The sequence below is a fragment of the Ahaetulla prasina genome, chromosome 2 (assembly GCF_028640845.1).
Source record: "Ahaetulla prasina isolate Xishuangbanna chromosome 2, ASM2864084v1, whole genome shotgun sequence".
NCBI lineage: Eukaryota > Metazoa > Chordata > Lepidosauria > Squamata > Colubridae > Ahaetulla > Ahaetulla prasina.
The window spans coordinates 197317310-197344603 of record NC_080540.1 but is presented as its reverse complement, the minus strand read 5'-3'; the positions used below and the strand labels follow the sequence as shown (position 1 = coordinate 197344603).

General features: G+C 45.1%; 1 protein-coding gene and 1 long non-coding RNA gene across 2 annotated transcripts in view; one reads left to right on the top strand and one right to left on the bottom strand.

The window, feature by feature from the left end:
- The first annotated feature begins 797 nt into the window (after window positions 1-797).
- Window positions 798-27294, top strand: LOC131189544 (uncharacterized). The gene is made up of 4 exons (XR_009153068.1): window positions 798-855; window positions 21689-21836; window positions 26609-26720; window positions 27162-27294. It is a non-coding gene; the product is annotated as an uncharacterized LOC131189544 (long non-coding RNA).
- The window catches only part of LOC131189543 (uncharacterized), a 91038-nt gene continuing 74749 nt past the window's right edge, over window positions 11006-27294 (bottom strand). Inside the window, exons 3-15 of the mRNA XM_058165691.1 lie at window positions 18692-18768; window positions 18398-18488; window positions 17989-18062; window positions 17786-17849; window positions 17603-17685; window positions 17373-17436; window positions 17210-17272; window positions 17005-17139; window positions 16779-16874; window positions 16397-16445; window positions 15954-16015; window positions 15598-15771; window positions 11006-15020 (exon numbers count right to left, since the gene is read on the bottom strand). Coding sequence (XP_058021674.1) covers window positions 16785-16874; window positions 17005-17139; window positions 17210-17272; window positions 17373-17436; window positions 17603-17685; window positions 17786-17849; window positions 17989-18062; window positions 18398-18488; window positions 18692-18768 — 741 coding nt within the window. The 3' untranslated portion in view covers window positions 11006-15020; window positions 15598-15771; window positions 15954-16015; window positions 16397-16445; window positions 16779-16784. The remainder of the gene's footprint in view (window positions 15021-15597; window positions 15772-15953; window positions 16016-16396; window positions 16446-16778; window positions 16875-17004; window positions 17140-17209; window positions 17273-17372; window positions 17437-17602; window positions 17686-17785; window positions 17850-17988; window positions 18063-18397; window positions 18489-18691; window positions 18769-27294) is intronic.

Here is a 27294-nt window from a genome sequence, read left to right as displayed (position 1 = left end):
CAACGATGGAATATTGATGAGATCTGAAAATGCTGGTATTTTTTTTTTCTCTAAAGAATACAGCGGCATTTTTAACAAGTAATATAAATCAGGGGTCTCCAACCTTGGTCCCTTTAAGACTTGTGGACTTCAACTCCCAGAGTCCCTCAGCCAGCTTTGCTGGCTGAGGAACTCTGGGAGTTGAAGTCCACAAGTCTTAAAGGGACCAAGGTTGGAGACCCCTGATATAAATTACTGGAGGAGAAGGGGGAGATTGCCCTAACCCCCTTCGTGACAACCTGTCTTTTGCCTCCCCGCAGCATGTGATTGACAAGTGACTTTTTCTAGAGTTAAAAAAGAGAAATCCGTCCTTTAAAAAAAGATAAAAGTTTCGCAACATTATCCACACTGAAAAATTTAATTGGCGGAAGATGGCTCTTGGTTGCCCAATAGCGTCCTACAAACATTTCTGCAAATCGCCATGGATGTGCAGAAACGAAGCTGAACCTGAAGTGGGAAGAAATGTTTTACGGTTATAAACTTCCCACTGGGTTCCTTAAATGCAGGTGCCGTAGTACAGGATAACAATACTATATGATTTTATTTTTTTTTTTTGCTTTTCGTGCTTCTACGATTTCATGATATTTGCTGGGTGGGGGCGTGGAGAGGAAATAAAAATAAAAGCGAGACCGGGCATTCCTTGTCACGTGATATGTCGCGCACGTGACCCTGTAACTAATCGCCTCGGGCGTTCTATATGACATTTCGCACGGAACTATCCCGCTACTTGGGCGGGGGGGGGGATTGTGACGTCACAGAATTCGAACTGCTCTCACTCCGCTTTTCTTTGGCTCTCTGCACCTGGCCCTCCCTCCCGTAAGTCAATGCCCACCTGAATCAAACTTAAAATCAAGAGTAAACCTGATCTTCATCTTCAACAGGAGTGCTAGGTGTAGAATAGAATAGAATAGAATTTTATTGGCCAAGTGTGATTGGACACACAAGGAATTTGTCTTGGTGCATATGCTCTCAGTGTACATAAAAGAAAAGATACGTTCATCAAGGTACAACATTTACAACACAATTAATGATCAATATATCAATATAAATCATAAGGATTGCCAGCAACAAGTTATAGTCATACAGTCATAAGTGGAAAGAGATTGGTGATGGGAACTATGAAACGATTAATAGTAGTGCAGATTCAGTAAATAGTCTGTAATACTATGTCTGTTGGATTATAGAATTTACAGGGGAAATTAGATGAAATGGCAGTATCTAAGTCATGGAATGGACAGTTTTAAGTTAAAGAAATGGTAGCTTGGGATGGTTGGGGGCCATCAGGTGAAGCTCAACTCCTAATTGTATGTATACAATTGCCACCTGATCGATCATTACTTAAGACTTCCAATGACTTTCCAGTTAATTTAATTTAACCCATCAATGCCGTCCATTGTCTTCTATTTTCTTCAGCCTTGGAACTAGATTTATGTGAGTTTATGCTTCATCAAGCATCAGCCTTTATTTGCTCAGGACTTTTAGTTATTCTGGTGCATGGTGCCATTAATGAACATCTCAAAATCTATAAATTTGCTTTCCTTCCTTCCTTTCTTTGTCATTCATTCATTATTGATTCATTTATTCATTGTAAAGTTTATTAGCCACCCATCTTGCCACATGGTAATTCTGGGCAACTTACAATATTAAAAGATAAATTATCATTATATTTAATTTATCATTATATATAAATAAAGATTTCCCCTATCCATTCATGTCCGATTCTAGGGGGCAGTGCTCATCTTTGTTTATTTATTTATTTATTTATTTTTATTTATTTATTTGATTTTTATACCGCCCTTCTCCCGAAGGACTCAGGGCGGTGTACAGGCAAAATAAAACAGATAGTACAATATACAATTTAAAATGCAATTAAAAAACTTATTTTAAAAATTGGCCTGAAAAGTATACAATGAACTAAAAACCCCATTTAAAATTAGTTAATAAGAAATTAAAATTTAATAAAATTCAATTTAAGCCAGCCCCGCGCGAATAAAAAGATATGTCTTCAGTTCACGACAGAATGTCCGAAGGTCAGGTATTTGGCGTAAACCTGGGGGAAGTTCGTTCCAGAGGGTGGGAGCCCCCACAGAGAAGGACCTTCCCCTGGGGGCCGCCAGCCGACATTGCTTGGCGGACGACACCCTGAGAAGTCCCTCTCTGTGAGAGCGTACGGGTCGGTGGGAGGCATATGGTAACAGCAGGCGGTCCCGTAAGTACCCAGGCCCTAAGTCTTGGAGCGCTTTAAAGGTAGTAACCAAAACCTTAAAGTGCACTCGAAAGGCCACAGGTAGCCAGTGCAGTCTGCGCAGGAGCAGTGTTATATGGGAGCTACGCATAGCTCCCTCTATCACCTGCGCAGCTGCATTCTGGACTAACTGAAGCCTCCGAGTGCACTTCAAGGGGAGCCCCATGTAGAGAGCATTACAATAATCCAAGCGAGAGGTAACGAGCGCATGAGTGACCGTGCACAAGGCATCCCGATCAAGGAAGGGGCGCAACTGCCGAACCAGGCGAACCTGGTGGAAGGCCCCCCTGGAGACGGCCGTCAAATGATCTTCAAACGACAGCCGTTCATCCAGGAGGACACCTAAGTTGCGCACCCTATCCTTTGGGGCCAATAACTCGCCTCCAACAGTCAGCCGCGGCTGCAGCTGACTGAATCGGGGTGCCGGCATCCACAGCCACTCCGTCTTGGAGGGATTAAGCTTGAGCCTGTTTCTCCCCATCCAGACCCGTACGGCTTCCACGCACCAGGACAGCACTTCAACAGCTTCATTGGGGTGGCCTGGGGTGAAAAGTACAGCTGGGTGTCATCCGCGTACAGCTGGTATCTCACCCCAAAGCCACTGATGATCTCACCCAACGGCTTCATATAGATGTTGAACAGAAGGGGCGAGAGAATCGACCCCTGCGGCACCCCACAAGTGAGGTCCCTCGCGGTCGACCTCTGCCCCCCTGTCAACACCGTCTGCGACCGGTCAGAGAGATAGGAGGAGAACCACCGATACACGGTGCCTCCCACTCCCAATCCCCCCAACCGGCGCAGCAGGATACCATGGTCGATGGTATCAAAAGCCGCTGAGAGGTCTAATAGGACCAGGGCAGAGGAATAACCCCTGTCCCTGGCCCTCCAGAGATCATCCACCAATGCGACCAAAGCTGTCTCCGTGCTGTACCCGGGTCGGAAGCCGGACTGGAACGGGTCTAGATAGACGGCTTCATCCAGGTATTGGGGTAGCTGTCGCGCCACAGCACTCTCTACAACCTTCGCAACAAAGCGAACGGACGATAGTTACCCAAAATAGCTGGGTCCAGGGAGGGCTTCTTGAGGAGGGGTCTCACCACCGCCTCTTTCAAGGCGGCAGGGAAAACCCCCTCCAACAAAGAAGCGTTGATAATCCCCTGGAGCCAGCCTCGTGTCACCTCCTGAGTGGCCAGTACCAACCAGGAAGGACATGGGTCCAGTAAACATGTAGTGGCGTGAAGCCTCCCCAACAACCTGTCCACGTCCTCGGGAGCCACAGGGTCAAACTCATCCCAAATGGTCTCAACAAGACGTGTCTCCTCTCCCTCGCTTGGATCATCCCAATTTCGGTCCAGACCATCCCGGAGCTGAGCGATTTTATCGTATAGATAACCACTAAACTCCTCGGCATGTCCCTGCAACGGGTCATCCCGCACCTCCTGATGAAGGAGGGAGCGGGTAACCCGAAATAGGGCGGCCGGGCGGTTATCTGCCGACGCAATGAGGGTGGAGGCGTATGAGCGCCTCGCCTCCCTCATTGCCACTAGGTAGGTCCTAGAATAGGACCTAACTAGTGTCCGATCAGCTTCGGAACGGCTGGACCTCCAGGTGCTCTCTAGACGTCTTCTCCGGCGTTTCATCTCCCTCAGCCCCTCGGAGAACCAAGGGGCCAGATGAGATCTGCGCCGGGTCAGGGGTCGCAAAGGCACGACACGGTCCAAGGCCCCAGCCGCGGCCCGCTCCCAGGCCGCGACTAGTTCCTCAGTCGTGCCGTGGGCCAGATCCTCAGGGAATGGCCCAAGCTCCGTCAGGAACCTCTCAGGGTCCATCAGGCGCCTGGGACGGAACCACCGTATAGGTTCCATCTCCCTGCGATGGTGGATGGCGGTTCGGAAGTCTAGTCGAAGGAGAAAATGATCGGACCATGACATCGGGTCTGTTACTAAATCATCTAGTTCCAGATCATTTAACCACTGTCCAGAGATATAAATCAGGTCCAGTGTGCCTCCCCCCATGTGCGTGGGGCCATCATTTACCCGAATCAGGTCCAAGGCCGTCATGGAAGCCTGGAACTCCCGAGCTAAAGTCGATAACAAGCCAGCCGATGGCAAGTTGAAATCCCCCATGACTATGAGTCTGGGGGTCTCAACCGCCACAGCGGCAAGTACCTCCAACAGCTCGGGCAGGGCTGTGGTCACGCAGCAAGGAGCCAGGTACGCGATCAACAAGCCCAACTGATTCCTATGGCCCCACCTCACATAGAGGGATTCACAACCGGCAATCTGAGGAACAGTGGCCTCCCTCAGCTCTAGATCTTCCTTAATGACAACCGCCACCCCCCCACCCCTACCTTGGGCCCTCGGCTGATGAAATGCTCGGAAACCTGGAGGGCACAGCTCAACGAGGGGAACCCCCCCTCCGGACCCAACCAGGTCTCTGTAATGCCCATAAAGTCCGCGGACTCCCCCTGAATAAGATCGCAAATCAGGGGGGCTTTATTAGCCACGGACCGGGCATTACATAACATCAACCGAAGATCCAGGCTCTGAGGATCATGGCCGCCTGAGGAATGGGTAGGGACTGAGGGGCCAGAGCACGTGATCACCTTCAAACATCGAGCACGTGCTCCCAACACTCGATACGCCCCCCCCCCTCCGCCATATGTGCCTCTCCCACTTACCGTACAGATTGAACAGCCCTCTAGTCCTGGAACAGAACCAGAACAGAACAGTTTCTTGCCGGAGGGAGCCAGCATTGTCGCAAGACAATTTCCATGGTCATGTGGCCAGCATAACTTTATGCCGGGATGCAGGGAACACTGTTGCCTTCCCACTGACGTGCTACCAATTTATCTACTTGCATTTGCTTGCTTTTGAACTTCTAAGTGGGAAGGAGCTGGGGCAAGTAATAGGACCTCACCCCATTGCATGGCAGTCAGGTCAGGAACCTGGGCTCTCAGCTTTCTAGATGACAAACTCAATGTCTTTTAACAGCTGAGTCACTGCACCCCTAAAACTATAAATGCAATACTATAAATACCATAAAGTCAACCTAACTAAAAAGATATTGGGGGGGAGGATATGGGATCTGTTGTTAATCAATTAACACTTCCTTTTATCCTTTCAGTGTCCATAGCCATACAGTAGCCCTGTAAAGAAAGACTGTCGTAATCTTTATTAAGTCATCCTTTTTTTTGTTTTGCAACTTTGTGCTGCGACCCCTTTAATACAATTCCCCACGATGTGGCGACCCCAACCGTAAAAAAGCGGCAAACTGTTTTTTTGAATTTATCGCACCTGAAGCGGTATTGGCTAGCGATCTGAACTGCTTGCGATTGCCTTGAGGACGGAGGCATTAAAGCGGAGACTCCTCCCCTATTAAGCTTATCATGCCTGAAGCCAGATTAGGCTAGCGATTGGGAGTGATTGCAGCTGGCTTGAGAGGGAGACATCAGAGCAAAGATTTCTATCTTTTTTAATTCATCGCGCCTGAAGCCAAATTCGGCTAGCAATTTGAAGAGCCTGCAGCTGGCTTGTGGAGTCAACCATTGGAGCGCAATTCTTTGACTCGCAAGTATACTTCCCGTATTTCCAATGTTCTTAGGCGACCCTTGGCAAATCTTCATTCGACCCCCAATGGGGTCGCGACCCACAGGTTGAGAACCGCTGTACTAGCAGATTGAAATGCACTTCACCATTTTCTGTTTCTTATTATAGCCTTATTTGATTTCAATGTTATCTCTCAACCTGGTTTTTTTATATTTGAAACTAATATCAGTAATTCACAGAGAATTCTCTCCATCAAACATTATTAGCTTGTTCCTTGCATTGTCTTTAGGTTTGAAAATGTCTCCTGCTTTCCAGATATTGTGTAGAACTTCCTTTTAAAAACACACCTGGCATATAGTTTGGCATTTTAGCTTCCTGCCATTTGTCTGACCAAAATAAATATTTCGTTAAGATTGGAAAATCATGCAGGAAGGATATTAACAGGAGAGAATGGGCATTTTCACACAAAGAGATGGCATCAGGTTAAACCAAGTCCAGATATTAAATCTCATGGGGCTGACAATGTTTGAGAGTTGAATGGCACAGAACATCAAGTAGGAATGTGGCTGAGGGATGGGACAAAAGATAGAAAATATTACTTTATTTTCCTTTCATATGAATTTTGCAAATCAGTAAATAACCCTCCCACTGCCTGAATTTTTGATAGCTTGTTTTGCAGTAGTAATTTTTACCAGCATTCCAAGGCCCACAAAAGAGAGGATTGATCATGGTTTCAATGGTTTTGAAGGATTATAGGACAGAAATGATGGCAATGTGGAAGTTTCAATAATTGAGAGAAAATGGCAAGTATTAAAAATTATTTGAGAAGAATATGTTTGACTTATGTTTATTAGGATATTTGACTTCTGAATCCAAAATTGTCTATACCAGCCTTCCACAATCTGTTATCCAGTAAAACAGACCTTGTTTGTTGTTATGGGAAATGATCTCTAGCTTTGAACTATATAAGGATGGTCAGATTTTTGTTTGGAATAATAATATAAAAAGGAAAGGAATCAAATGAACAACCTCTGTATGATGAGGAAATGTTCCACTCCTTTGTTTCTTTAATCACAAGAGAGGTTTTTCCCAAGATGCATCTCTTAAAAGGAGACAGATGTTTTTAACAAATGAGAAATGTACGTAAACCAAAATAAAGTACTTTGATTTTGAGAAATCCAGATCCCTATGGTTTTCTCTTTAACACAAACTGCAATTCTAACCAATGAAACTTAAAGTGGCATCACATTCACTGTTTGGTAAGAGATTTGACATGCTTGGATCTAAGAAAGATAACCTTCTACACACACACACACAGACAGACACCAAATTCATTGATGCTTACTGTTTGGAAAGAGAATGCAGGATCATAATGCCAATGTACAATCGATAGTTCCTAATAAATCCAAGTTGGGCAATCAGAATGTGAAGATGAGAGTTACTAAGATGAGGGTTTAATCACAACTACTGTTGCTTTTCCAGAAAATTTAAACATGTCCCCATGTCCTCTTGCTCATCCCTGCTCCAAAATCTTTTTTTTTTTTTTTAACAATTTGCAGGAACCAATTGATCTGAAACATGGGGGAAATATTAAAATAGAGTTTTCCTTATTCTGAATGGTGTTAGTGACGCTAAGCAGGGGTGCTTCTTTTAATGCCACTTGCAATCTGCTCCAAAATGCATCTGCCCAGAAAGAAGTTCTGCATATTCCTATTAGATCTGTTTTTCAAACAAATGGCTGGGGTTTGCAGTCTTTAGTTAAAAGAGAGAGAGAGAGAGAGAGAGAGAGAGAGAGAGAGAGAGAGAGAGAGAGAGAGAGAGAGAGAGATTTCCGTGCTCAATTAGAGGACACAATGCTTCACTAACTGCTCTGACTAGCTCATGAGTCACCACGGTGGCTTTCCTAGAAGGCTTTGCCTTGGTGGTCACTAGCAGGAAGAAAAACTTGGACTTCTCATATTTCCTCTGTTTATTCAGCGGATGTCAAATTTCTAATTGACTCAATAGTTCTGTGGCAAAGAACACAAAGTGTTCAGATTTTGCACAAACTTGCTGCCAAAGCCCCATCGAGTTTGCTTTTATTCAAAAGCTCTCTGAGACCTTCACAAAGGCTTGTTGGCTCATTTGCCGGCTTGCTGTTTGCCAAATCCCTGTCTTAGTGCACAGAACCCATCAGGGTATAAGATACTCCTGCCAGATCTGGCAGTAAATGGATACTGTAGTGTCTTTTCCAAGAACTCCTTGTTCTTATTCTTTCATACACGACTAAAAGATTTTGGCATTCTTGGTCTCTGTAGCTCAAGGGCCAAAGGAGAACTGTGGAGCTGCAGAATGAATTCGCTACTGGCATTCTAGACATCTTGATCAGCCTCTAGGTTTCTCATCCTGGCATTCAGAATGGACTGAGGAAAAGATGAAGGCCCAGCGGGATAAAGAGGACGCAAGGAGCTGTTTCTACTTCAAGTGAAAAAAGTTCTGAATAAATGTTTGGCCAAAATCACCAACACTATTTTCAGCCAACGCTCAAGCCTGATCTCTTTCCATTCAAACATTTCTTGGTAGTTTACACGATATTGGAAAAAAAGGAGAACTAAAATGTTCATAGGGATCTGATATATGTTTATTTCACCACCGTATCAGCCTTGTGAGGTAGGCCAGAAAGCAGGGTGCTTAGATCTGGCTTGCAGGGCCACCCTGGAAACAGTGAAGGACCAGTCCATGGTGCCTCTGCCAATGAAAACAGAGCTGGTAAAGGCTGCATGTGCTCTCCTGAGCTCTGTTTTTGCTGGCAGAGGCTTGCAGGAGGCCATTACAGCTGAAAACAGAGCTTGGGAGCCTGTTTTCAATGGCAGTGTGCTGAGGCCGCCAGAGGTGGCCCCGAGATGGGTGATGTTGAACTGGCCACACCCACCCTAGCCACACCCACCCTGGCCCCTCAAAGTCAAATACAACCCTGATGCAGCCCTCAGTGAAATCAAGTTTGACAACCCTGCATTAACAGAGTCAAAATACATTTCTACCCTGTCACCTAAGAGCTGAAGGAGCTAGGAGGGTCTCTTCTATGACACGTAGCATCTTCACAATTCTTTTAAGGCTAAATTGCTGCTTATGCAATTGTTCCCCGGGCTGAAGCTCTTCCCCCTCTCCTCTGAGATCATTCCCACATAGCATTATACTTCTATTATTAAAAGCAGATATAAAACCATGGAAATTTTGAAATAATGTTATGTTAGGCACTGTTTATATACTGCTACATTCTTTTGTGTTCTGGTTATAAAAATATGCATTTTTTCTAAGGATACGTTGGATTTAGCAACCATTGTTTGTTGCTATGTTTACATGTATATTTGCTCTGTACCGCGCTGTTATAGAAGATATTTTATACATTGTGCTCTAGTGCAGTTGGCTTCGTTAGATTTTCCTTTGATATCCTAAATAAAGAAGAATTAGCCCTCTTTCTCTATTTTTCAGGTTTCTAAAAGTGGGAATTACGTCTTAGGCTGAATAACAACTGACTAAATAAGAATAAGAACAATATGTCAAACGCATAGGGCTTGGGATGGATTGTCCAACACTGGATCCATGTTTTCTTCTTTTTGATGCAAACCGGTGGACAGATGACCAAAAAAAAAAACTATGAAGGGAAACCAACCTGAGGGCTGTGAAGCAGCTTGAATAGGAGGTGAAGGCCAAGTCTTCCTTCCAGCCAGGATTGACAGAATCACAGAAATGCCTGTCTGCCAGATGGGGAAAAGGGTTTTGACATGTCTGGATCTCCAACTTGCACTGCTAAAAGGCTGCTTTTCTGAGGACAAATAGAACAGTGTGTGCCATTCAAGAAAGAGTGGGAACAAACATCCTGATCTGATTATGCGTTGACCAAAATTGGCAGCCGCTGCATGATCGGTAATTTTTGCATGAGTAAAGCTTTCCAGTGATGGCACGGCAATCTCTTTGTCTGCAGAGGCTCAATGTGGCTAAAAAAAACATACCCAAATCCTCCTAAATCCCCAAGACCAAACAACCAGATCCCACATGTCTGCATCATATTGTACTGACCCAGGCCAAAGTAGGCAGTAATAACTTAGTTCATGGAAACACAAACTTTATTCAAACAGCTGGGAATTACTTCATTCCCAGCGTCGTTCAACTCAAAGTAAAACAAATGGCTCCCAATACAAATTTCTCAGTTATCTCACAAATCTTAGTCCAATTAGGCAATCTGCCAAAGGCCCTTCCTGGCAAACGTCCAAAAGCCACAAAAACAAAGATGTATATGAAGCAGAAGACGAAGCAGAAGATGCAGCTACAATGTTGTTTTCCGGCAAAGCTGAAACACTGGTGCTGGTCTGTTTTAAGCCTTATGGGAGGGGCCAATCATCTCTTGGCCCTACTCCCGAGTTGTCCTCTCTGCTTGAGCTGCTCTTGCCTTCTGGCAGCTCTTCTCATGCGTGCATTAGGAAGAGGCTCCTCCTGTTCCTCTGCCTCACTACTATCAGTCTCTGGAGGCTCTGTAGTCCACACCTCACTTCCCGATGGCCTTGGCCTCACCTCAGCCTCATCGCTGTCTGACTCCGTTGCCAGCTCCGTAGGCTGCTGACGGACCACAACGCTATCCCTCACCGCAGGGCCCTTCCCCCGGGGCTGACGATCCGGATGCGGCCGGGACGGTAATTGGTCATGGAACACTTTCACTAAGGCAGGTGCATGCACGGAGGTTGCATCCTCCCAGGTGAAGTCCTCGGGCCCATATCCCTTCCATTCAATGAGATACTGGAACTGTCCTTTGAGCCACCGGAAGTCCCGAATGCTGGCAACCTTGTACTCAGGTGGTTCATCTTCTTCATGTGCTGCCGGATGGGGACGGTCAAGTTGGCAGAGTGGACAGGCAGGCCGTTCTGGGACAAGGAGGGATCTATGGAACACTGGCTGGACACGCATCGAGCGTGGCAAGATCAGGCAGTAGTCGACCGGGTTAATAACCGCCTCAACAGGAAATGGATCAAGGTACCTGTGGTCTAGCTTTCTGACCGGCCGGTCAGACAGAAGATGCTTAATGGACAACCAGACCCGATCCCTCACAGCCAGTGGTGGTGTCGCCCATCGAGATCGGTCCACGACTATTTTATAGTTCTCCTTGGCTTTCTCTAGATATTGTCGCACCAACTGATGGATGGCCTGCAACTCAGACTGAAAATATTAGCCGCCGGTACTGGGGAATCGAGTTGTGTGAGGGGAAAGAACCGAGGGTGATATCCAACATTAGCCAGGAAAGGGGTTGTTTGCGTGGAGGTGTGTTGCGAGTTCTGGAACGCAAACTCTGCTACTGCCAAATACTCCGACCAATTTTCTTGTTGCTGGTTCACAAAGCAGCACAGGTATTGCTCCAGAATGCCGATAACTTTCTCAGTTCCGCCGTCAGTTTCTGGATGATGTGCCGACGACAGGCAGATCTTTACATCCAAGGCCATCATCAGCCCTTTCCAAAACTGGGCAGTAAATTGAGTCCCTCGGTCCGATACGACCCTATCTGGTAGGCCGTGGAGCCGAAAAATGTGTTGGATAAACATGCGGGCCGTGGCGCGAGCCGTCGGTAAGCCATGACATGGAATGAAAGCGCCATCTTCGTCAACATGTCCACCATCACGAACACGGTCATGGATCCAGAAGACGGAGGCAAATCCGTTAAGACTTCCATGGAAATGGCACCCCATGATCTTTCTGGTATCTGAAATGGCTGGAGTAGCCCTGGAGGGGCTCCTGTTGCCGACTTGGCCTGTCGGCAACAAACACAGAACGTGACATAAGCCTGGACATCGTGTCGCAAGCAAAGCCACCAAAAAGTACAAGAAACTAGATTCAGTGTCTTAAAGAGGCCAAAGTGCCCTGCCGCAGGATTATCATGGCACTGCGACAAGCTAAGTCCCCAAAGCGGCCCTACCGACACATAGAGCCTGTCTTGGTATCACAAAAGTTCATCGTGAAACGTCCATGGAGAGGTGGGCCCTACCTCTTCCTTCTGTTGCTCCACGTAAGCATCATGCCGCTGCACTTCCCATATCTGAGCAAGTAAATCCACTGGTTCCTGAAAGATTTTACAGGCAACACTGTAAGCAGGTCTTCGTTGTGGGAATACCCCAGTTTTCTCGAGAGCGCATCTGCCCTTTGGTTGCGACCACTGGGGATGTACATCACATGGAAATGAAACTGGGCAAAGAAGACGGACCACCGAATCTGCCATTGGTTCAGTTTCTGGGCGGTCTGTGGGAACTCCAGGTTTTTATGGTCTGTCCGGACTTCAATTTGATGCTGGCCCCCCTCCAGAAGATGTCTCCAGGCCTCAAACGCCATCTTAATGGCCAGTAACTCCTTCTCCCAGATGTGTAATTGCGCTTGGAAGGGTTGAGCTTCCGGGAGTAATATGCGCAAGGGAACAGGATATTGCTGGACGCACGAGCCTGGAGCAACACCGCACCAACAGCAACATCCGATGCATCTGCTTCAACCACAAATGGACGATGGGAGTCAGGATGCTTCAAGATAGGCTCTTTCATAAAGGCCTGTTTCAAGGCCTGGAATGCCTGCTGCTCGGGGGTACCCCACCGAAACGGGGCCTTTTTCTGCACAAGCCGAGTGAGGGCGCAGTCAAGGCAGCAAAGCTGGGGATAAAGGTCCGATAGTTGGCGAACCCGAGAAGGCGCTGGACATCCTTCGCCCGTCGAGGAGGCTGCCAACTACGCAAAGACTCCACCTTGCTCGAACCACAGCAATGCCCTCGGGAGAGAGGCGATGCCCCAGGAACTCGATGGTGGACTGGAAAAACTGACATTTCTCCAGTTTCGTGTACAGATGATTCTCCTGAAGACGTTGCAGGACCTGGCAGAGTTGCTGTTGATGGCTCTCCTGGGAGGGGGAGTAGATCCGAATGTCATCTAGATAAATGATGACAAACTTGTCTAAGAGGTCCCCAAAAACGTAATTCATAAAATGTTGGAAGATGGCAGGAGCATTGGTCAGCCCAAATGGCATGACCGTTTACTCAAAATGTCCATAACGGGTGCCAAACATTGTCTTCCATTCATCCCTGGGACAGATCCGAACAAGATTATAGGCCCCTCATAAGTCCAATTTAGTGAACACGATAGCCTCTAGAAGCCATTCCAACAGTTCGAGAATAAGGGGAATAGGTTACCGGTTGCGCCCCAGGATGGTGTTTAACTTGTGGTAACAACAAAGCTGCAAGTCTCCGGTCTTCTTTTTCAGGAACAGACTGGGGCGGACAGTGGTGACGATGAGGGTCAGATAAAGCCCCAAGCCAGGTTTTTGTCCACAAAGTCCCGTAATGCGGCCAACTTAGGGTCTGACATCGAATAAAAGACGCCCCACTGGGAGTGGCGCATGTGGGATCAAATCAATGGGGCAGTCGTATGGCCGGTGCGGGGGCAGTTGTTTTGCCTCCTTCTCGCTGAAAAAATCTGCAAAGTCCTCGAGGTCAGAAGGCAATGACACCTGAGTTGGAACCTGCAGCTGGCCTGCGCAGACTTGGCGGATGTGGTCCACACATTTCAGGCTCGGAAAAGTTCTAGGACCAATAGATCTGCGGGACATGTGTACAGAGCCAAGCCAAGCCAAGCCCAAAACCATGGGAAAATGCAGGTTGGAGGTAATATAAAACTGAATGACCTCCTCATGAGACCCGATGGTCAGGCGCAAGGGTTGTGTGGCAGCCGTAATAGGCCCAGACAGAAACACCCGGCCATCAATGGTCTCCACGAGCATGGGAAGATCCATCAGACACTGAGGGACTGAATATTTGGCTGCAAACGCCACGTCCATAAAGTTAGTTGTAGCTCCGGAGTCCACCAAGGTGCGAGCCAGAATCCCCTGCTGATTTTTGGACAAGAAGACTATTGCCGCCAAAATCAGGTGCCGGGGGTGGGTGGGGGTCCAGGCTCCATGTCCTCTGGATGTTCCTTGGTACTCCACTTCCTGATGTCCCTGGCCTCACCTCAGCCTCATCGCTGTCCAACTCCATTGCCAGCTCTGTAGGCTGCTGACAATATCTTATCAATAACAAATTTAAAATGAATTACTTGCTTTATTTCCTTTATGGCGCCATCTAAAACAAGTTGGAGGCGATGGTTCAAGCAGTGCCATATGATGATGTTTGGAAACTCTTTGGCTATTCTGGTGCTCACTCCAGATTTTCTCCCAAGCATAACGCTGGCATCATCAGGGCAGAACGCTATTACATTTTTTTGAAGGTAGTCCCGGGTAAATCCAACCTTATGTAAACTTTCAAAAACTGCAGAACATATTGTCTCTGCATCTTGTTTCTTCAATTCAACCAGCTCGGCAAAAATTGTTGGTGGGTCCTCTGAGTCCTCAACTTTTAAGAAAACGATCAAAACTGGTTTGCAGGATACTGTTGAGGCTTCATCAATGATCAGACACATTTTCAGATGCTGAGCAACGATGCTGGAAAACATTTGGGTTTTAATTTCGTTTGTAATGCACTCAACTATTTTGACAACTGTTGGGTCTTGAATGCAACCCTATTCCCAGATCTAGTCCATTTTCAGTTTGTAATTCTATCAGTTTCTCGATGCTTGGATTGGTCTGCATGCTTTTGCCAGGCTGTAAACAGTTTTGAACATTTTAGAAGTGGTGGCAAATTGCATTTCAGAAATCTTGTCCTTTGCTTCTGTTATGGCTTTCTGCTCAGCTTGTTTGACGTTGTCTGTACAAATGGTGTGAGATTTCGATACAAAATGTTCTCTCATTTTCTTCTGTAGAGACGCCTGGTGCACTTCCTTGTTTTTCCCAGCTGGCTCAATCTTGAAAAGCTTCCACTCTTTGCTTACATGAATATCGCTCTCCATTGTGAAGCCATATTTCGCACAGGATTTACAACCTAGCTTCTTGTTTGAAACTTCCAACCCATCATATTGGAAGTAGCTGTACTGTTGCATGGTCCAGCAGTCTCGAAGAATGTTTCCGATTTCAGGTGCAGCGGGTGACTCTATACTTGCTTTGCTGTTTTGTCCAGTTTCAAGTGGTGGCACTTGTGGCGCTGGGGATGGTTCTTGTTCCACTTCTGCTGGTTGTTGTTCAAGTTTTGGTTTCTTGGCCAAGAAACCCGTCAAAGTCTGTTGCCTTTTCATCCTTCCTGTTAAAGGCAGCAGCTACTGCAAAAAAGAAAAAAAGGAGCTTTGTTAGCTGATGACACACAATGTAAAAGCACACAAAATCCAAAAAAAGCCCAAAAAACAACTTTTACACTTTACACACACACAACACAACACCACTCCACAGACTCACCCACAACTTAAAAGCATCTGTGCTTGACCCAAAATGGGTCTGCAACAAGCAGGAACAGCACACAGCCAAAAAAAGCCCAAAAAACAACTTTACACACACACAACACAAAACCGCACAACAGACTCACCCACAACTTAAAAGCATCTGTGCTTGACCCAAAATGGCCCCTGCCACAAGCAGCAATAGCACACAGCCACAAAAAGCCCAAAAAACAACTTTTACACTTTACACACACAAAATGCCATATACAGCTTTGTGAGATTGTGCGTGTTTGTGTAGTTAGAGTGAAACACACCAAGTCTCAGAAAGCTGCACAAATATTTATTTTATCATTTTATTTTTAGATAAAAGCAGCTAAATTTAAAACTTCCTAAACTACAAATGGAAAAAAACCCACAATTAACTATATTTTTTAAAGTTCCCCCCAAAAATAAAGAAACTTACCCAGTTGAAGGGACAGGGCAGGCAGATTCAGTTGCTCACTGATGAGATCAATTGCAGGCAGGCAGATTCAGTTGCTAGCGGATGCAATCGATTGTAGGGCTTGCAGCAAGCGAAGGAAGGCAGATGTTGCAACCAGCGGCTCGGGATTCGGTCCGAAGAGCGAAGGTAAGCAAGCTGGAGGCACAGGGGAAAGGTGGGTGGTTAGCCAGGCCGGGCAGACAAACACGGGGGCCCAGGGATCGGGGCGGTGGGGGGTAGCACATGGCCCACAAATGATCCTGGGCGGCTGTGCGAACTACGCGAGCCTGAGGATTGGGGTGGGGGTGGCACACTAGGCTGCAACCGGCGATCCTTACCTTTTTCAGCGAGCAGCAGTCGGCGAGGCATCCAGGCAAGGTGAGGCGAGGCAAGCTGGAGGCTGGGGGAGGAAGGTGGGTGGTTAGCCAGGCCAGTCAGGCAAGCACGGGGACTAGGTCTTCTAGTCCAAGCCCCTGCTCCTGAACCCGTTCCCAGCATCGCTTCTGTCTATCTGCTGTGCAAAGTAGCCAGCTTCTGGTGCAGCTCATCAAGAATGGCAAGGCTGGCTTCTCGCAAGTAATTGAGCTGATCTTTGCTGCTCCTGCCTTTTCTCTGCCCTAAGTGTTCTTGGTTCAGGTGCAGAAGGCAGTTGCTCCTCCTCATCACTAACCAGCTGGGAGCTGAGTGCTTTCCCCACCTGAACTCTCAGGGCTGTCCTGCTGCAGCTGTTCTTTCAATCAAATCACTCCAGCAGGCTGCTCAGAGCCATTGACCAACTTACCTCCCGCGGTGCCTGGGGCTGACCTCTGGAGTGGAATCTGAGGAAGCATCTGGGGGAGGAATCAAAGACTATTAGTACCACTTTGGTCTTTCTGGAGCTACTTGTAATTGCCCTCCGCTCTTCCCACGTAGCATATTGGACACCTTCCTATCTGAGGGGCTCATCTTCTGGCATCGTACTTTTTAGTCTTTTGAACTTTTCCTGGGGTTTTCTTACTAAGGATACTGGAGAGGGTTGCCATTTCCTTCTCCAGTGGACCATGTCATGTCAGCACCCTTGACTATGACCTGTCTGAACTAAATAGCCCTGCACAGCATAGCTCATTGTTTCATTGAGCTTCGCAAGGCAAGACATTGATCTGTGAAGAGGGTAAAATAGATACCTCTTCTCATTGGAGAAGGCGCTCCAGGGAGTCCAGGATGTCTTCTTCCAGGCTGCTGAGATCCTCCAGGGTGTCTTCCCCTTCCTCTGGAGAATCCTGTGAAAGAAAGAAATGATTCCTCTTTAGCCATCAGAGAAAAGAAACTCAGAAGTACTAAAAGAGAAGGCCTATTGGGACCTAGAAGGACTCTATCCCTCCCCAACCAAAAACACTTTGTCTTTCTTACCCATGGACTGGAAGAAGGGCTGGGCTCTGAAGCCTCTGCATCCTGGTCCCAGCTATCCTCAGATTCCTCCTCCAGAAGGGAGTCCAAGTCCCAGAGGCTGCTGGTCCTCGAGCCCATCAGGACCGTCAGCGAATCCTGCAAACGACAGTAAGGTTAGGATGGATAGCAGAATTTCTCCGACTTCCCATTGCCAAAACTTTCTTACCTCTGAAGACAAGGACTCATCATCAGGAGAGAGCTCCTCCTCCACTGGCTGGCCTTGTGGTTCCTGAAATAGAAAGCCAAAAATCCCGTCTGTTGGCATCTCAAGAAATGCACAGAGACAGGGCTTCTTCTGTCGACATGGGGAGGATCTGTCCAGGCCTTACCAACTCAGTGGAGGTCTCCAAACTGGTGGACAGTCGCGGCCTCCAGTGCTCTTGTCTTTCCTCTCTGGGGGGAGAAAACGAAGGGGCCAAAGATCAAGAACCGTTCCACCTGGCCTGCCAAGGGGCTTGGCCTGCCAGTGGGATTGCCCTAAGTCCTCCTTCCTTTAGCAGAAGCAGAGGCAGAGATGCCTCCCCTCTGCAAAAGTTTCACCCTCCAAAGTGTTACCTACCCTGAAAGACAGGCACTGTCTCCTCCTGCACGTCCCTCCTCCACGTCCCATGGTCTCTCCATCGGGCATTCTTCCGATGGATCCTGAAATAAGAATGCAAATATTCCGTCTATTGGAATATGAACAAATCCACAGAGACAGGGCTTCTGCCATTGCTATGGGGAGAAGCTGCTCTGGCCTTACCGACTCAGTGCAGGTCTCAAAAATGGTAGGTAGCCGCGGTGTCCACTTCAACGCCCGCTCATTTCTGGGGAGAGAACAAAGGGCCTAGGTCATCCTTCTTTTAGCAGAAGTAGAGGCAGAGGGTAGAGATGCCTCCCCTCTGCAAACCTTTCTTCTAGCCCTTCTCTTTAGGGCTTCAGAATTCCTCAGCTGAGAACACTAACCTCCTTAAAATGAGACGGGGCCGGACATCTTCCTTCCTGGGACTCCGGGCGGCGGCAGGAGCACCCATCACAACCTGCAAGTGACAATTGTTCAATGAAGGTATTCATTAAAAGCCCTCTGCATGTGGTGGGAAGTTTATCTTCCCCAGGAGGGAAGGGCTGCATTACAAAGGGCAAAGAGACAGCGAATCATGGGAAATGTGGCTGATAGGAAGAGGCTCAAACTGGCTCTTCCTTAGCATTTCCCAGGATTTTCCCTTCCAAGCCATCAAGTTTTTCCCATGAATCCAAGGAGCTCTTCTTCAGTTTTCTAGGCTGGCCAGGTTCCCCCCAAGTGGGAATTCCTCCCTTCCTCCACCCGGTTTTGAAGCATAAACACCCACTGCCCATGTTGCAGAAGCATCCTTACCCCTGGAAAGGAAGATGTCCCTCCATCAGACACATGAAGATGTGTCTCCAATTCTCCCCGCTGGTCATCCGGTTCCTGTGCCTCATCAGTCCTGATCAAAAGAAGAAGGTGACATGTCAAAGAACATCCATCTAGCTGAGCCTCTCCTTTCTCAGCTGGCCAGTCAGCCTGCCCATCTTTTTGCCCAAAGCCCCTTCTGGACAGGAAGCCATTTTGAGGAGAGGCTCTTACAGACTCTGCAGTCCCACCATAGTGTCCCACCATGCCCAGGGTCTAAGAAGAAGTGGGTGGTACCTGACAGGAGGCACAGGAGGGTCTTCAATGTTGCCTTTCCGGCAACAGAAAAGGTGCGAACACCTTTTCCAGATGTTCTGTGAAGAGAAGAGAGTCAGTCAGTTGAGAAGGAAGGTTTCCCCCTCTACTGCCAGTAGAAGGTTTCCCCCTCTACTGCCAGTTTCTTGGCAGCTGAGATGTCCACACTTACTCTGAAAGTGTTATAAGATATTTACAGAAAGCAAATTTACCTCAGATTCCTAAAGACATTGAAATGATGTTAGAAGGAAATATAACAATGATGGAATTAACTGAAGCACTTAAAAAAACAAAAAAATGGGAAGGCACCTGGTCCAGACGGGCTATCAGGGGAATATTACAAGACACTACAGGAGTCATTGAGTCTCCCACTACTAGAAGTTATGAATGATGTTGTGTTAAAGAAGAAACTACCCAAGTCATGGTCAGAGGCTTATATTACACTTATTCCAAAAGAGGATACTGACTTAACAGCAAATCAAGAACTGTAGGCCCATATCTCTGTTAAATTCAGATTACAAAATTTTTGCTTCAATATTGGCAGAAAGACTCAAAAGATACTTAAATAATTATATACATTCTGATCAAAATGGGTTTCTGCCTAAAAGACAGATCAAAAACAACATGAGGATAATTCTGGATACCTTGGAATATTATGAGGCACATCCCGAAAAACAAATGGCTTTGATATTTCTTGACGCACAGAAAGACCTTGACAACATGAATTGGCGATTCATGCTATTACAATTGGAACAGATGGGTTTTGGCAGAAAGTTTATTCAGGCCATAGAAGCTATATGCTATAAACAAACAGCAAAAGTAACGATAGATGGAGAATTGACAGAGTCACTTGAAATAAAAAAAGGAACAAGACAAGGTTGCCCACTGTCACCACTGTTGTTTGTATTAACATTAGAAGTGTTAAATAGAAATATTAGAGAAGAAGAAGAGACAAAGGTATGAAAATCCAAAAGGAAGAATATAAATTGCAAGCATTTGCGGATGATCTGGTTTTTATTCTTGACGATCCATTAGAATCAATATCCATATTGATAAATAAGATAGGAGAATATGGAAAAGTAGCAGGATTAAAAATAAATAAAGATAAAACGAAGATCTTGACAAAAAACATGTTAATAAAACAAAAAGACAAATTGGCAGAACGATCAGAGATGCAGGTCACAAATAAGGTTAAATATTTGGGGATATACTTGACAGCAAGATGTAGTACACTCAAAGAGAACAATTATAGTAAACTCAAACAACAGTTGGCGACAGATTTGACAAAATGGGAGAACTTACAATTATCACTGATAGGGAGAATATCAACGATTAAGATGAATATACTGCCAGGAATTTAGTTCCAGACTATTCCAGTTAGGTTGGGGAAAGGCTACTTTGAAGAATTGAATAAAATAGTATTGAAATATATCTGGCAGGGCAAAAAAGCGAGGATAAAATTAAAATTGTTGCAAGATGCCAGAATAAGAGGAGGGTTTGGATTGCCTAATTGGGAATTATACTATCAAACAACAAATTTGATGTGGGTAAGGAATGGATAACACTGAGAAATACTAGAATATTGACTTTAGAAGGACACGACTTGTTACTGGGATGGCATGCCTTTTTATGGTATAAGGAAGCCAAAACACAGGAGTATTTCAAAAGACATTTTATAAGAGAGGCCTTGTTATTAAATTGGGAGAAGAATAAGAGATAATACTACTTAAAAATTCCAGTCTGGTTATCAACTATTGAAGCATTCTCATATTCAATAATATTTAGAAAGGAACAAATTATTAGATGTAGTGAACTGTTGAATGAAAAGGGTGAACTCAAATCTATGCAAGAATTAGAAGTACAAGGTATAAAAATGAATTGGTTTTCATATGTGCAAATATACTTCTAGATATGATAAAGATTCCAAGACAGAAGGTTTTTATAATAATTTGATTAACTTAGATAAAATTTTAACAGGTACCGATGAAAATGTAATTAAAAAATTATACGGACATTTATTAGAGGTTAAACTGGAAGAAGAACACGTTAAAGAAATAATGATTGCTTGGGGGGAAAACTTTGGACATGGGATTGATTTAGAGACATGGCAAAAATTGTGGTCGCAAAATTATAAAATGACAATGTCAGCTGCGTATAAAGAGAATTTGTATAAGATGTTTCACAGGTGACATCTACCCCGACGAGAATTGCCAGAATGTTCAAGAATAAAATGAAAAATGTTGGAAATGTCATCAGATACCTGGTTCATATTACCATATGTGGTGGATGTGCGTAAAAGCTAAAAGATATTGGACTAAAATCCACACATGGTTGGAAAAAATGATAAAAAAACTATAGACTTTAAACCGGAGCTTTTTTTATTGGGGATCATACCTGAAACATATAATAGAGAACTGAGATATTTGATTGTGAATGTAGTAACAGCAGCTAGAATTGTGTTTGCAAAAAACTGGAAAAATGAGAAAATACCAATGCAAGATGAAATTATCAAGAAAATAATGGAATGTGCAGAAATGAGTAAATTGACATTTGAAATCAGAGAACAGGAAGATAAACAATATTATAAGATATGGGATTTATTCTATCAATGGCTAGATAAAAAATACGTTAATGAAGTTTGATAGAGATACTTACAATGTAAGAATTGTTGAACTATACAAAATATAATGTATTAATATTGGTTTGAATTAAGATAAGGAAATGAATGATATAAATATAATTAACGTAAAATCTAGAACATATGATATGAAGTTAAGGCAGAACTTCTAATTAATAAAATTAATTATTAATAAAAGATTAATTGATTAAAACATCTGGATATACATTAGATTGGTAAAATGCAAAATAAGATAAATTACACATTATGAACATGGTGAAATTGCACAAAAGTTTTGTTAATAACCAACCGACACACTGTTTGCATTTGTATTGAAGATGCTTTTATGTATGTTTGTCTAGAAGATGGCCACACTTACTCTGAAAAGCCTTCTGAGAGCCATGACCAACTAGATGCTTGCGCTTTCACGGCACGAAGGGAGAATGGGCAGCTGTGCAGTGGCTAGTGGCTTTTCAGGGCAAATGACAACCTCGTTCCCTCGGCAACCAGGTAAACAATGGCCATTTTCTACACCTACACAAGGAGGGCAGCTCACCTGGGTCTAGGAGTGGCCGGTCGCTGGCTCCTTTGGTGGCCTTTTGGCTTCTGCATTTCATGGTGAGAAGCACAAACAAGTCTTGGAAACAAACTGTTCCACTGCTTAATGGTTGTCACTGTGAGGAAATTCCTCCTTATTTCCAGGGTTGGATCTCTCTCTGATGAGCTTCCACCCACTGCTCCATGTCCTTCCCTCAGCTGCTTTGGAGGATCAACACCCTCTTCTCTCTGGCAGCCCTTCAAGTATTGGAAGACTGCCATCATGTCTCCCCTTGGTCTTCTCTTCAAGAGGCCCCGGAAGCTCACTTGCTTCTCTGCTGGGCCCCTTGGGCAATTTGACCTTCTTTTACCCATTGGGCAGCACAGCCTGGCATCTCTTGCTCATCTGCAAATGGGACCCAATCCTGTCTGCTCAGAGGAAAACATCCTTTCTTTTTGCTAATATAGATTTTCAGATTTGTGAATTCTTTACACAGAGTGCCACTCAACCCAGGAGAGGGGTGAAGCATTAGGAGGATTTTCAGAGTTGCAACTCCTTAATTCGGTCAGGGACACCAATGGAGGTGAGGATTACTTGGAAAGGCTCTGCAAATGTTGTCACCTTTCCACTGCAAGCCTCAAAGGATTTTCCAGCAATTCAACACACACAGAGACACACACACACTGTGATTCCCCCCCAAATAAGACCAGGTCTTATTTTCTTTTGGGCCCCAAAATAAGCATTTGGGCTTATTTTTGGGGGGTGTCTCCCCCCTCCATGTAAGGGAAGCCCAATTTTTCTGTTTGTTTGTGGTGAAGCAGAGCAATGCTGCCTCTGGGTGGCAGAGAAGGTGTAGCTGCCCCACATGTCCCACAATGGCTTACCTCAGGGCCCCCGCAACCAGGCCATCCATTACCCAGCACCTGCTTCACCTCGCGGTCGTGGCACCACCACACCATTCGGCTTCCTGCTCCTTGAGGCTGTGAGCAAGTAGAAGAAGTGGGCTGGCAGCCACGTGGGTTCCTGGTGCACATGGTTGTTGGTGCTGCTGCTGCGAGGCAGGTGTTGGGGCAGGGATAGCCTGGCTTCAGGGGCCCTGAGGTAATTCAGTGCAGAGCGTGTGAGGCTGTTCCACCATCCCTGCCTCTCCTTGTTGTTGCGGCATCGCAAAGAGCCAGATGGAATAGGCGGACAGCTGGCTTTATCTATTGGTACATTGGAATTCATAGGCAACTCTCATCTACATTCTATCAAAGCCAAAAGCTTATAGAATCTGAAGAATTTTGTGTAATACAGATCAAAATTGCCACTGTACTTGAAAAGGCAAAACAAAAAGATGATTTAGAAATAGCTGAACTTCAGAAGAGAAAAAAGGTAAAGGTGTCCCTGCAGAATTTACTCCACTAGTTGTAGCCGTCTTTAGGGGTGATTTCCTCTTTCTTTTTAAGCCATTGGACCAGTGCTGTCAAGATTGTTCCATGGTCTTGTGGCCAGCATGACATGTCACAGTGTAAAACATGGAACACTGTTATTGTCCCACCAAAAGTGGTACCTGTCTGTCTACTTGCATTTACATGCTTTCAAATTGCTAGGTTGGCAGGAGTGAGGCAAGTGACAGGAGCTCATTCCATCACACAGTGGTACCTCACTTCCCGATGGCCCTGGCCTCACCTCAGCCTCATCACTTTCTGACTCAGTTGTCAGCTCCATAGGCTGCTGATGGACCACAACACATATAGCCACAGCTACAAATATCAGGATGTTGGACTAAATGCCTGCAGCTGGCACCATTTCTAGATCATTGCCCCACTGTTGCAGCCTTGCCTTCTGAAAAATCTTAAAAATTTGGTTCCTGGCCCTAAATAGCTTTTTGGTTCCTAGACTATAACAGTCCCTCTTGGCCTTTTCCTGAGAGTCCTGACTTTCATGCTGCAACACAAGAGATTCCTTACATTAGACGCCACATTTTGGATAGAGAGGACTGTTGGTTTGAAAAAGAGGTAAAAGAATCCATCTATGTTCTCCCTCAGCAGAGGGGGAGTAGTAAGACAACACCTATCTCTACTCTACAATAATGCATCCCTTTCAGCGGTTCCAGGAAGATCCCACATCCAATTGCACCCTAGTTCAGGTGACCCCTAGGGTACAGATAAACCCTCAAGTGACCTCAAAAGCTCCCATAGAGAGCGCTAACAACCAGATGATTGCAAAGAAATACAATCCTTTCTTTCTCCTCCCCCACTCCCCGGCCATCCTGTCAACCTATTCTGGGCATGACAGGCCTTCAAGGGAGGCGGCAGCGCGAAGAAGATGAACCTCGGAGTTGGGGCTTACCAGGATGACAACGGGAAGCCTCACATCTTGAACTGCATCCGCAAACTTCCATCCACCAACTAGTCTCAAGTGTCAGTACCTATCCTTCCGTCTCCCCACCATCATTCACAACCGATGGATCTCCCTGGATGAGAAACGAAACATTTTCTCCTTTTTCCTCAAGGAAAAACAACAGCAGTCCAGTTGCCTTTTGAAAAAGCACCTTTGAGGCAACTATGCCTCGGATGACTGAGAATCTCCACAGGCAAGAGATTCCTTTATTTTTAGAGCAACATCTAGCAAATACAGGCAGATGCAACAGCTTTTTTCCGGTTAAAAAAACAACAACAGCATGCCCACAAAATCAACCACAGCCACGAGCCAATATCCCACAAAGCAAGAATCAGAGACCAAGCAGACAATTCTGCAACAGAGCGCTGTAATTAATCCACTTTATATTAATATTTTAACAAGGCAATTCTTCATACTAAGACTTCATACTAAAACTTGTGGTGACTTCATGGACATTTTCTTGGCAACAGTACAATTGATTTCCCATCCAAGATGCCATTGATTTGCTCCGGGATGATTCACTGGCTTTCCAGCGAAGCCTGTAGTCCTGGGATAACTTTGAGGTCTCCCAGACCAAAATGTAAACATATTTAGCGAGGACTGAAGTGCTTCAGGTTGCCTATCCCTGGATTAGAGGAACAGACCTGTGATGTGATAATCCATGGCACAAGTAACTTGAATGATAATTATTTTCTAAAGTTTCAGTGTTGAAAAGTACTTAGGAAAAGCTATTTTAAAGCAAGAGTTGCTATTACAGTTCATGCCACTATGTGGCATCAGTGTTCTGTGTTCCCTTTTTAGATTATAGAATAGAATAGAATAGAATAGAATTTTATTGGCCAAGTGTGATTGGACACACAAGGAATTTGTCTTGGTGCATATGCTCTCAGTGTACATAAAAGAAAAGATACGTTCATCAAGGTACAACATTTACAACACAATTGATGATCAATATATCAATATAAATCATAAGGATTGCCAGCAACAAGTTATAGTCATACAGTCATAAGTGGAAAGAGATTGGTGATGGGAACTATGAAACGATTAATAGTAGTGCAGATTCAGTAAATAGTCTGACAGTGTTGAGGGAATTATTTGTTTAGCAGAGTGATGGCCTTCGGGAAAAAACTGTTCTTGTGTCTAGTTGTTCTGGTGTGCAGTGCTCTATAGCGTCGTTTTGAGGGTAGGAGTTGAAACAGTTTATGTCCAGGATGCGAGGGATCTGCAAATATTTTCACGGCTCTCTTCTTGATTCGTGCAGTATACAGGTCCTCAATGGAAGGCAAGTTGGTAGCAATTATTTTTTCTGCAGTTCTAATTATCCTCTGAAGTCTGTGTTTTTCTTGTTGGGTTGCAGAACCGAACCAGACAGTTATAGAGGTGCAAATGACAGACTCAATAATTCCTCTGTAGAACTGGATCAGCAGCTCCTTGGGCAGTTTGAGCTTACTGAGTTGGCGGAGAAAGAACATTCTTTGTTGTCCTTTTTTAATGATGTTAATGATTTTGCTCATATCAAAAAGTGTCAAAAGTGACTTAGTGAAGTGACCTAATACACAACTTTTCTAACTTGCTAAAAAAATTTAAAACTCTTTTTCACATTTTTATTGGATGCTTTAAAGAAAACATATAAACAGGCAAAAGTAATGGTAAAGGTTTCCTTGTCCAGTCCGACTTTAGGGCACGATGCTTATCTCCGTTTCTTAGCCAAGAGAGTCAATGTTGTTCAAAGACATTTTCTGTGGTCATGTGGCCAGCATGGCTATTTGCCAAAGATGCACAGAACTCTATTGCCTTCCCACCAAAGTGGTACCTATTAATCTACTTGCATTTGCATGCTTTCGAACTGCTAGGTGAGCGGGAGCTGGGGTAGGGAGCTCACCCCATTGAGCAGTGCTCAGGTCTCAAACCCAGGCTATCAGTTTTCCAGCTGACAAGCTCAGTGTTTTTAACTGCTGAGCCATCACATCACCCATAACAGGTACAAGAAAGGTTTTTTAAAGAGAATATAATACTGATGAATAAATCAAGGATTTTATAATGTTATTGAGGTAACTTTCTAAGGCAGGGGTCTCCAACCATGGTCCCTTTAAGACTTGTGGACTTCAACTCCCAGAGTCCCTCAGCCAGCAAAGCTGGCTGAGGAACTCTGGGAGTTGAAGTCCACAAATCTTAAAGGGACCAAGGTTGGAGACTCCTGTTCTAAGGTATCATTAGTTATAAAAAGTTCAATATATTAAATATATTGCACTAAAAGATTAAGAGTCGCTGTTATATTTCAGCTAAAGTGAATATTAAGGCCCATTGTTAACACAGCTTTGTATCCAACCTATCATCCTTTTCTTCTTTTTCCTTCCAGCTATTAGATCTTTCTCTAGAGGCATAAAAAACATGCACTGTGTAAAACAAGAAAAATCCCTTCTCTCTGAAAACTACTAGACTGGAGTTTTGAAAAAGCATCTTTGGCAAAGGTAAATGGCATGTTGCAATATTACATATTATAAACTGCAAGGACTTGTCCGTGAAATACGAGCTCAGGGTACTTTTCACTTTGCTATAGCTTTACACACAGATTAAACCAGAGACTACTTTTCTGAATGTCACTAGAACGGCTCCATGAAGAGATCAGATATCAGCAACTCTTTCTGAGTTATTAGCATACCTTGCAGCAAATCGGGTCTTTTTACACACAGTTGTACCATCTTTACCCCTCCAAGCAACAAAGGGTTGCTCCAAAGTTCCTTACCCACAAAAATCTAATGTTCTTTATGAGACATCAAAGTTTAGGTTTACATACACACCCTCTCTTTCCCTGCCCACCCCCCCTCCCCAATTTGGTTGGGTTGGGGCTTGAATGATTCTGGTGAATGAGTTACCTTAGCAGTGAACAATGTATTTGGTTTGCCTTACAGACTTTAGATTTCTTCCGCTTAGAGCCACAGAAGAAAAAAGACCACTGCATTGCCATGAGGACAAAGGGAGGCAGATGCAGAAAACATGTAGACCACTTCCTTCCTGCCAAGGTCATCAGCAGAGCTCTGCATC